General features: G+C 51.8%; 1 protein-coding gene across 5 annotated transcripts in view; it reads left to right on the top strand.

Moving 5' to 3' along the window:
* The window catches only part of PKIG (cAMP-dependent protein kinase inhibitor gamma), a 73,719-nt gene extending 62,630 nt beyond the window's left edge, over window positions 1–11,089 (top strand). For 4 of the 5 annotated variants that reach the window (XM_090286449.1, XM_090286447.1, XM_090286446.1 and 1 more), the window contains 2 exons: window positions 6,843–7,016; window positions 10,313–11,089. In XM_090286449.1, coding sequence (XP_090142575.1) covers window positions 6,866–7,016; window positions 10,313–10,392 — 231 coding nt within the window. In that variant the 5' untranslated portion in view covers window positions 6,843–6,865 and the 3' untranslated portion in view covers window positions 10,393–11,089. The remainder of the gene's footprint in view (window positions 1–6,842; window positions 7,017–10,312) is intronic. The other variant, XR_016512786.1, reaches the window with a different exon arrangement.
* Window positions 11,090–11,510: the final 421 nt, after the last annotated feature.

Consider the following 11,510-nt stretch of genomic DNA (forward strand, 5'->3'; position numbering starts at 1 on the left):
TGGGGCAAGTGAAAAGCCAAGGGAGAGAAGGTGGCTTCCTGTGGGGAGACCTGACCGTGCCCGGAGCAGCATCTGTAGGAGCCGCAGCCTCTGACCCTGGGCCACCGAGCGAGGGTCTCGGAAGCTGTAGAGGCCTCTCCCCTTCTGACTGTGCATTCAGGGTCCGTCAAATGCCTTATAAGAGTCCAGACCCCAGGAAGGCACCAAAACCTCTTGAGGATGAAGAAGAGGAAGAGTATCACTCCTGTAGGACACGAGCTGAGACAGGAGATACTGGGTTGCCGTGAACCCAGATTATCTGTTAGCTCTGCCTGGATCACCCTCCATCCAACTGTTTTGTAGATCTCGGCCCAGGGTGACCTCAAGAAGGCCTTCCCCGACCTTGTCACCTTTAACGGAGCCATCCACAAAGAGAACCCTGTTCTCTTCTTCCATAGCACTTACCATGATCTGTGATGGTAGGTTCATTTACCTGGTCGGTGTGTTTCCTGTCTTCAATTATAAATGTCTTTTTAGGCTTTAGTGTGTACCCCATACTTGGCACAGTGCCTAGATTACAGAAGATGCTCAGAAAATACTGAACGAATGGAAGAATGAATGAATGGAATGTCAGGACTAGAAGAGACTTAGAGATTATATTTCAGCTTTCATTATTCAAATGGAGGAAAGGAAGCTGGGAGAGAGGAAGGGACTCATCGGGGGTCACCCTCCTGCTTAGAGATTGAGCCAGACCTTTGGCCACCTTTACGATGCCAGGCTGCACACCCCTTGGCTCTTTCTGCCCTGGAGTCTAGATCGTCACTCATTCATCAAATATTCATTGAGCTTCACCTTGGTACCAGAAGTCTCAGATAGAGCCCTGCACCTGCCAGCCAAGGCAAGTCGCCACTTTTGTGGAACTTACCTTCCACTCAACACCATAAAGTACAAAAGAACGAAGTCCACGTTTTGGCCTCTTATGTGCATGAAACAGTAAAAACAAAGGAGTTGAACCAAAATGTCAAAAGAACAGGTTTACTGATATCACCCAACAAAAATGGACCATTCTAATACTTTACTAATTGACATGATGAGTGCTGCAGTGGCTTCAGGATATATCTGTAAATGAAAAAAGCAAGACAAAAACAACTTTCTGTTTTAAATAAGAAAAAGGAAAAGGGGGAGTGAGGGAAGATGGACCATGGCAGAGAGGCCCTCTGGAAGCACACAAAAAAGTGCTTGTTTTTGCAGGGGTAGGGGGTTGGTCCTGAGAAGGCCATCGTGCTTACCCTTTATCCTGGTGTAGCTTGGAAGTTTGGTATCACATGCACACACATTCAAAAAATGAAGTGTTTTTAAAGTGAATGTTTTCCCTGTAAAAATTGAGAAAACACAGAGTATTTAAGTCACTCATAATTGGATTAAATAGTATTAATATGTGATCATGTCATTGAGATTCTTTTTCATTTAACAACATATGTGAACATTTCCTCATGTCTTCTGAACATATTCACAAATATTTTAATGCCTGAATGATACTTCATTTGGTTATAAATTAGTTAAATAAACATAGACATTTCTTGTTTTCCATTTAGGCCATTTGAGATGTCCATTTAGGAGCACATTTTGATGTCTTTAGTTTTTGACTATTATAAATAACACTGTGATGAACATCTTTGTACATTTATCTTAATGCACAACTTGGATTATTTTCTTAGGATAAATTATTGTGAGCTGACTTAGCAGACATACTGACTTAGTGGCTCGAGGATATCAACAGTCGAGGTTTCTTGCTGCATCTTGTCGCGTCGCTGTCGAGAGGGGCCCCACCAGTCCCCACTCTCATCCCCAGCCTGAGAAGGACCATTTTCTGATGTGCTTTCCAGCTCTGAGAATTCTTTATTTCCATACTTGCCATTGACTTAAAAGAGGAGAGAGTGTGGGAAGAGTGCAAATGCTGAAGGAAAATGCAGCGGTGTGCTGTGCTCATGCTGCGGGGCAGAATGCTCCCCGAGACACAACCCCCAGACCCAGCTCTGGAACCACTGTCCCCTGAGGGCGCGGGGCTGGGGCAGCCGGAGCTCGTTGGCTGGGTTGGCAATTTCCAGGATTGTGCTTTGAGCTTGGTGCGTTTCCCTCTTGGAGCCAGGAGGGTCAGCTTCCTGCACTGGGCAGCTTGTAAGGTCAGCCGGACAGGGGCGGGAGCCAAAGCCCAGGGTGTCTGTTCCTCTTAGATGGAGCCTGTAACTCGGTGTCAGATCCTAGAGATGCCAGACGAGAGCCTCATCAGCACAGCAGTCTGTAGTGGACAGAGGCCCTTCGCAGCAGTCCTGAGAAGGAGTTGCTTTATCGTCGCCACAGAGGCAAAGAGGGGTGGAGGGAAAGCAGACAGGTAGGCAGATTCACATTTAACTTGAGGAGCACTTATTGAGCCTCTGCTCTTTGTGCTGGTCGAGAATCTGAGGATGGAGCAGCCAGAGCATGTTGGCTCAGCTGCCAGGATGAGGCCTTGCAGTCTGGCACGGTGCAAATCCAGATAAAGCCCTGGCTGGTGTGGCTCAGCTGGAGTGTCGTCCCGCACACCCAAAGGTCGCGGGTTCCATTCCCAGTCAGGAGTCAGGGCACATGCCTAGGTTGCGGGTTTGGGCCCAGGTTGGGGTGCATGGGAGAGGCAACCAACTGACAGATGTTTCTTGCCTCAGTGTTTCTCTCCCTCCCTCCCCCTTTCTCTAAAATCAACGGGCATGTGCTCAGGTGAGGATTAAAAAAAGAAGAAAAACATCCAGATAAAAATCCTTGTTCTCATGGAGCCAGCATTCTAGTTGGAGGAAAGGAGCTCAGGAAACGGTGCTCAGGGAGATGCTGGGCCTGCCCAGGGTCTGCCCCTTCCTGCCTGCAGCAGGACAACGTGGGGAAGCGCCGGGGCCCAGAGCTGGAGGGGTCGGCCTGGGACCTTTCGGAGTCACGGTTACAAACTCACCTCACTGACCGCAGAGTTGTGGTGACAAGTGAGGTATGAAAGACATATGTAATGACTTGGTAAATGTTACCTTTATTGTTAGAATTATCATAATTTTCATTTTGTTACTACAGTATTCCCTCACTGCGGGTATTACGTTCTAGACCTCCCCCCACCCCCACGATAGGTGAAAATCCGCCAAGTAGGAACCTTACATTTATTTTAGTATTTATATATATTTTAAGGCTTTATAAACCCTTCCCACACACTTATAAACTGTTCCCAGTCCCTTATTAACCTTTTCCACTCCCTTATTAACCTTTTCCACACTTTTATTAACACTACTTATGTTCTTAAACATATTCTACACTCTTAAACCTACATAATTTTAACAACATACGTATACAGTACCGCAAAATCCTGCGATATAGCAGAAAATCCTCGATAAATAATTAAATACGTTTTTAAAAATCCTGTGATACAGTGAGGCCGCGATAAGTGAACCGCAATATAGCGAGGGACTGCTGTACTGCTACTGCAACAGGCCATTCCCCGGTTATGCAGCTTTGAGCAGTTTACCCAGAGGGAGCGTGCAGGAGTGGAACTTCTGTGACCTGCAGAAGGAACCACCTCTGGGATTGCAGAGGGTTTTTTTGTTGTTTGCTGAGAAGGAGCCAAAGCACAAAGGCTGGGGGCCACTTCTCTCTCTCCAGGCAGCTGAGAAAAACAGGCTGGGCGCGCCCTCTGCTGGCGCGTTGGGGGGGTTACCTTAGCATCTGGCCCTGCCTTTAAGGGATGGAGCACCGAGGCCCAGAGAGGGGCAGAGTCTTACCCAAGTTCCTGAGGGAGAACCAGGTTCATACAGAAGGTCGCTCTCTTTACAGCTGGACACCGCCTGTCTCCCATGCCTGATCTTTGAGTGCCCTAATTTAGTTTTCAGGTGTCTCTTCTGAGTTAGATATTGTGAGATGCGGTCCTAGCCCTCCATACTGGCCAGTCCCTCTTCTCTCCCTCTGTCCCATCCCTCTCCCCCCTCCTTCTCCCCCTCCCTCTCCCCTGCCTCTCCCCCACCTCCCTCTCTCCATCTCTACCCTCTCCCTCTCTCCCCCTCTTCTCCCCTCCCCACCTCCCTCTCTCCATCTCTTATCCTCCCCCATCCCCTCCCCCTTCTCCCCCCTCCCCCTCCCCCCTTCCCTCTCTCCATCTCTACCCCTCTCCCTCCTGCTCTCCCTCCCCTTTTCTCATGTACACACACACATTCCCCAGAGTATTTACTGAGCCGCACCCCGGGCACTTTGGGGCACTTACTGCCAGCCGACATCAGTTACCCCCTGAAAGCACCACACAGTAACCTGAGCAGGTAAGAACTTCTACCTTTACAAAAATATAGAAGTGGAAGTTGCCTTTAGTCACAAAGAATCACACTTGGCAGGTTTTCTCCTGCTTGTATCTGCTATCTTTCCCCACAGAAGCTGGGCTGTTGTTTTTTTAGGTGTTGTTTTGCAGCCTACATTTTTCAATTAGCAGTTTATCTCAGAACCCTCGCTATATCAGCACAGGTCCATCTGGCACATTCTTTTTTATAAATACTTTATAATTTATGTAATGCCTGGCCTCCTGCTGGACGTGCAGAGGGCTCCCTGCGGTTTGCCGTTGCTGACCACGTGCAGTAAACGTGCTCACACTACAGAGAACGTTGGCATTTTGCCTGCGTGTGTCTAGAACCGGGATTTACTGAGCCCACCCCACCCAGGAGGACTCTGAACTCAGGAGATCAGGCCAGAGGTGTAGACCACCCCCCATGTCCCAAAGCAGGCTCTGCCAATAGCCAGGGTCCAGGCGGTGCCCGTGTGATCTGATTGCCTTCAGGAAAGTCACAGGCGGTCATTGAGAGGTACTCATACCCCCAAGCAGATTAAAGTTTTTCGTATAAAAGCAATACTTGGTGCAGATAAACAGACATTCTTATGTGCTGCTAGTGGGAATATAAGTAGGAACAGTAATGAATTTATAAAGTTTTATTTCTTTTTTTTTTTTTTTTTTTTGTCATAAATACAGCTGACTCATGAACAATGCGGGTTTGCACTGCGTGGGTCCGTTTACAAGCAGGGTTCTTCTTATGGTTTTTGGTTGACCCACGCAGTTCAAACCTGCCTTGTGCAGGGTCAGCCGGCAGGTGGGAGTGCGACTGTGCAGGGGCCGCCTGAAGGGGCCCGCGGGCTGCTGGCAGCACAGGCAGACGGCGCCCCTCGCTGCACCACCGTGCCACTCAGGAAGGCAGCTTGGAATGGGCCAGAGCAGCGTGTCTTAAAATTATTCCATCCTTCCCTTTAGCCCATCAGTTCTACTTCTAGGAATATGCTCTAAGGATTTACATAAAGGCCTGGTACCATCTATAATTGTGTAAAATTGGAAAGTACCTCCAAGTTCATTTCTAGGGGATAGATCAAATCATAGAACACCCAAGGATGTATGAACAGAAGTCATCTATAGGATTCCTTAATGGCCCATTCTAGAGTGCTCCAAATAATAGGCTATAAAATACAAGGTGCAGTATGATCCCCAAGTAATTTTTAAAATGTGTATGGTTCTTCTTTATATATATGGTTCTCTCCTCACAGGCTATTAATCAACCACCAGGGCTGTTAACCACTCTTGGCGATAACTTCTAATCTCCTGTCTTCCCTCCCCGTGCCATGCCCCCCACCCCCAAGCTCCAGCCCCCTTCCCCTTGGAGGGCTCACAGGCTTCTCAGAATTAACGTGGTCAGATAGAATTAACCTCCACCCACCACCACTCCCCCAAATGCTCCTCTGCTGCTCCCCGTCTCACGAGGGAAACCACACTTGTGCCCACCTACTAACTCATATCAGAACGCTCACTTCCCCTCAGTCAGACACCAAGTCCCGCTGGCCCACCCTCCGGATGACATCTAGAGTCCAACCACCCCACCTCCTTCCGCCCCTCTCCACCTTTCTCTCATCTGACCTCTGCAGGAGCTTCCCCTTCCTCCTCCCGGGCCCTGCTCCACCCAGATCGTCTCTGAAAGTGAAGATCTGATCCTTCATGACCTTCCCTGAATACCTCAGGGACCAACTTGCCATGTGATCTGGCCCCTGCCCAGGTCCTCAGCAAAACAGGTGTCACCGCCCCTCCTCCCCATCCCCCAGCCTGCAGCCTTCACACGTGCTGTTCCCCACTATGTGACGCTCTTCCCTCCAACTCCTTGTCTTGCTAACGCCTGTTCCTCCTTGGATCTCTGACCCCCAGCCTCAGTCAGGCCCTGGTAATCACCCCAGCACCCTGCCTTCTCCCTCAAAGCCATGAGCACCATGGTAATGACTTAGGTGCGAGGTAATGTAGGTCATTGAGGGCAGGGACCATGGGTGACCTGTGCGTTCCTGCATCTACAGCACCCAGCCAGTGCCTGGCACGTGGCTTTTTACAAATATTTTATTTATTTTTAGAGAGGGGGGAGGGAGGGAAAAAGAGAGGGAGAGAAACATTGATCAGTTGTGTGTTGCATGTGCCCCAGTGAGGAACTGGCCCGCAACCCAGGCATGTGCCCTGACCAGAATCTTAACTGGTGACCTTTTGCTTTGCAGCACAACGCTCAGCCAAACCGGTCAAGACTGACGTGTGATATTGATATATGTGTAGATATTTATAACAATACCTTTACTTAAAGACAAAGATGTTCTTTAAAACATCTGTGGTTTTCTGGGTGGGAAATAACAGCTGACATTTTTGTCTTTGCACTTTCCTGTGCTTTCTGTTTTGTCTTCAACGATCGAGGCAATAACTGTCCTTCCGTCAGCAGACATCAGTGCTGGGGACGAGAGCTGTGTCTCCCCTGCAGGATGCACCTGGGCTCACTGCTGCCCTCCTGCCCTTGTCCCCACAGGCCTGAAGAGCGATGCGACAGGCATGATGGAGGTCGAGTCCTCCTACTCGGACTTCATCTCCTGCGACCGGACCGGCCGTCGGAATGCAGTCCCTGACATCCAGGGAGACTCCGAGGCCGTGAGCGTGAGGAAGCTGGCTGGAGACATGGGCGAGCTGGCTCTGGAGGGGGCAGGTCAGAACCCCGCAGCACTTCTGCGCGGCTCCCTGATTCCTCTGCTAGAACAGGCCCCAGCCAGCCCCGTGGCCACTGCATCAGGCCCCAGCTCAGATACCAGGTGCTCAGAGGGGCTTTCCCTGACAGCTATAGTCAGCCCTCCCTAATCACGTGACTCCTCGGCCCTGGGACGCGGTCTCCTGGGTTCACATATGAGCTCCAGGAGAGCAGGGGCCTTCTGTTCTGCTGGCAAAGCAGGTGTTTGGAAACCACAGGCTGAATGAGTGAATGGAGAAAGCTGCACCTGCTGTCTGTCCCCTCCAGGATGCCTCTTCTGCCTCCACCCCCTTCCTCCCCCTCGCTCCTCTCCCCGTCCCCTCCACTTCTCACTTTCCTTCCCTTCCCCTCCCCGCTCCCAAGAACAGAACAGAGAAGACTTTGTGGGGACATGCACTCAACCCTATCGTGTTTTTTATCTGGACAAATAGGCCCAGAGAAGTTGGGTGGCTTGCTCAGGGTCACCAGCGAGTTAACATAGTTCGAATGAGAACCTGGCTGCCCCCAGCACCCTGCCCAGAGAACCACACCCTACACTACTTCTCTGTAATGTCCTTATCGCGTGGCCCACACTCCCCGGCCAGGCACACGAACCTCTGCAGGTGTCACCCTGCTCGCCTCACCAGCCTCCGCTAGTCTTCCTTCCTCAGTGCCTCTGACCCAGCCAAAGGAAAGTACTTCTATCTCTTTTTAAATATTTATTTTTTACTTATTTTTCGTTCCCCACAACTGGGAACCAAACCTGCGACCCAGGCATGTGCCCTGACTGGGAATCGAACAAGTGACCTTTTGCTTTTGGGGATGACGCCTGACCAACTGAGCCACATTGGTCAGGGCAATACTTCTGTTTCTTAAAAGCCTTCTGTGGGGCTGAGTACACTGCTCCCTCTGTCTGGTTCTTGCTGCCTGCCTGCTGCCCGGCTCATTGTCCTCATTCTTAGAAACCCTGACTGCTCTGCCGAGAGGCCTCCGTGAGCATAGGCCCCTCTCGGGCAGGGGGTGTGTCTTTTCCCTGCCTCCACGGTGGCACTTAGCACAGAGCTCTTCTCTAGGCTGTGTGCTTCTCCCACACAGGGTCTGCCGTTGTGCCCTTGGTGCCTGGCAGCATGGGGAACCTGATAGAGGTGCCTATCAATGGCTTCTCACTGTGCAGCTGAAGGACCAGCTGCCACCTGGGCGTGCTGCCAGGGGCTCGTTCTCAGGGCGTCTGTAGCCACAGCTCTGGTGAGCTGTCTCCTCCCTCGGCCTCAGGAGTCATAGCCACTCGTCCATGGACCTCGTCCCTTCTACTATCTGTTTCTCCCTTCCAATTCGAAATGTCTAAAGCATTTGGGTCCAACAGGGCATGACATTTCCACAGAACTTTTCTATATTTCTTGACCTGTAGCATCCTGTGGATTACATAGATTGCATGCAATCTTTTTTGTTTTTTAAATCCTCATCCGACGATATGTTTTTACTAATTTTTAGAGAGAGGGGAAGAAACATCGATGTGTAAGACACGTTGATCGGTTGCTCCCGTACGTGCCCCGACTGGGAATCAGACCTGCAGCCTTTCGGGCGTATGGCACAATGCTCCAACCAGCGGAGCCACCTGGCCAGAGCGTGTGCATGACATTTCCCTTGCAGGGTGACTAACATTAAAAAGGGGACCTGAGAAAGGAATAGTGCTCTCTGCCAGGAAGTGACGCGCTCATGGTGGGGTGCAGGCCGGAGCGGCCCGGAGCCCCCTGCAGTAGGCTTTGTGCCGAGTTCCCACAGCAGGCCTGTGGGCCGTGCTCAGCCCAGCAGACTTACCGAGGGGGTGGGAATCCAAACAGCCTGATTCCGCAGGCCTGGCTCAGCATCTGTTTGCTTACAGCCTCCTGGGAGACTGACGGACAGCCTGTTATGTGCAGACCTTTGTCGTCCCTTATATTTCCTTCTGTGGGAGCACAAACGTCTCCTTACTTGGCCTTTTAATGAGAGAAACGGGCCAGGCATGAAGAAATAAGTGCACTGCCAGGCAGTGTGTGACCGTGAAACATTTTCAAGTGGTGCTTGGAAAGTGGTCCCAGAAGTCCCAAGGGTGCTGGGTGGCGAGGAAGGTGCTTCAGGACTTTCTCCTCAGGCCAGGAGAGCTGGGACTGGCACAGAGGAAGTGTCACCATTGGCTAAGACACTCACATATGTCAAATGGCCACATACAGACCCGCCCCCTCGTGAACAGCCAGAGGTATCACCAGCCTCGAGTTCTGGCTGAGGAAACAGACTCAGGTTAAATGAATTGCCCAAGATCCCACAACAAAGAAATGGGATGGCAGAGGTTACCGGGCAATCTACCAAGATTCTTCCTGCCTTCCGGGTGGAAGCTCAGGGCCAAATAGGGCATCTCAAGCTGGGAAATTTGCCCAGAGTGCCATCTAGTTTGTCAGGCTTCTGGAGGGGCCAGGCCTTTGCTACAGTTACTGCCCAGGATAGGAGGTAGCCTGGCAGGGAGCCAGACATCCAAATTCATCAGATGTACCACTTGCTACTGCTCATCCCCACTCCCAGGACTGCTGCAAGGGCAAAACAAGGCCCTGTCGATGACAACTGGCCTTTTAAGTCCTAGGGAAGGCCGCTTGGCAGAAGCTGGAAGCCATGGGAAGGGCACTGGCTCCCTCCACCACTTGATCTCAGGCAAATCAGGTCACTCTCTGAGCCTCGGTTTTCTCACCCGTATGTATCATGCCCCTAATCACACCTCCAGGCTGCTGTGTGGATTGCATGGAGCTCAGTGCAGGGTGGTGGTGGTTAGTCACGTGACAGGCCTAGCCTAAGGGTGCAAAGCCAGAGACCAGAGAGGGCAGTATGCTGGCCTGGTGAGACAGTCATAGGCTCCACCCCGGCCCTGATTCAGGCCACACCCTGGTACTCCCCCTCGCTGGCCGTGCCTGATCCCTGTCTGTCAGTCCTAAGAACTACCGTTCGCTGAGCACCTGTTACATGCCGGGACCTCCCATGTGCCCTCTGTCTGGAGAACCTGCACAAGTATCTTGCCCCTTAGCGACCCTTTGCCTGTGGCTTTTAGCATCCATCCACAGCCCTGGCCTTTGACTGACTTTAATTATACTAGTAACTCCACATGTGTTTTCTTTATAAGCATTAAAATTTAGAGACCAGGCTGAAGTTCCTTTGGCCACCATGACCCCTGATCCACTCCTCCCATGTGCCCCAGGGCTCATCCACTGTCACCACTTCAGGCCCTTCCAGACCTCCTCTTCCTCTCCCTGCAGAAGGACAGGCGGAGGCAGGCACCCCAGACAAGGAGGCGAACAACCAGCCTGAGAGCAGCGACGGGACTGCCTCATCTTGAATCTGACCTTGCCCGAGGAGGCTGGAGAGAGACCTGCCGTCCCCACCTGGACAGCAAGCCCGGGCCCGACAGCCTCTTCTGTGAGCCCCGTGTTCCAGGCAAACAAGGCCAGACTGACAGGCACCCCAGAGGCCACCGTGGCCCTCACCCCGGGAAGGCCCTCTGCCCACCCCCACAGGCTCCACGCTGCCACCTCCTCACTGTGCCCAGGTACACTTTTCAGACACTTTCACCACAGGATGTTATTTATTCATCGGGCACTGGGACTCGGGGGCTGGGCCCTGCCCATGTGGGTGAGCAGCCCCACCCCAGAAGGCTCCTCTCCTGGGCGACCTGGGCCGGGACCACATCCCAGCTCTGCCCCCTCTTCTCCAAACCCAACCTTCTAGGCCAAGACCTTCTGATCCCTTTTTTAAAAACGCTTTTAAACTTTTAAAAAATTTTAAACGTTTTTCAACAGAGGGAAGGAGCTGACAATCGATCCCACTTTTGTTTTTTGGAAGCCATTGTAAGCTGAACTCTGAGCCTCTATGCAGCTCTGAGGTTCCCACGGAGCTTCGCAGGTCGTTTTTTGGGGAAGGGATCTTTGTGCTCAGCGCTACCTTATCAACTTGTTGTCCTTTCTTTCTTGTCCTTTCTTTCTACCAAGATAAGTAACACCCGGGACCCAGGAAATAAATGCTGATGATTTGTGTGACTGGGTTAAGATGGTTATTTCTCCTTTGAACAGCAAAAGCAGGGGCTGGGCCTTGTCCTCCCAGGTCCACAGTTAGCGGGGATCCCTTGCCACCCCTGGCTCCGCAGGGGCCAGCGCGGCCCTGGGCCTGGTGTCCCAGGACTCTTCCATCTCACCCTCTCTCACCACAGACTACAGCTTCAGGAACCCCAAAGGAAGGTTTCCCCCTTAAACTCTAGACTAGAAGGCGCTGAGAGTTCCGGGAGCACACACAAGCAGACAGCCCTTCAGGAGAGGCCTTGTTTCTCCTGGAGGGAGCCAGACTGTGGGCCTCTCACCCCCAGCACGGGGAGCTCCAGCTGCCCAATTGCAGCTCCCGCTGGCTCTCAGGCCCTGCCACTGGCCAGGCTGCCCGAGGCTGGGAGCCCCAGTGGCTCCTTCT

This window comes from Furipterus horrens, unplaced genomic scaffold (genome assembly GCF_987537825.1).
Source record: "Furipterus horrens unplaced genomic scaffold, mFurHor1.1.pri manual_scaffold_8, whole genome shotgun sequence".
Lineage (NCBI taxonomy): Eukaryota > Metazoa > Chordata > Mammalia > Chiroptera > Furipteridae > Furipterus > Furipterus horrens.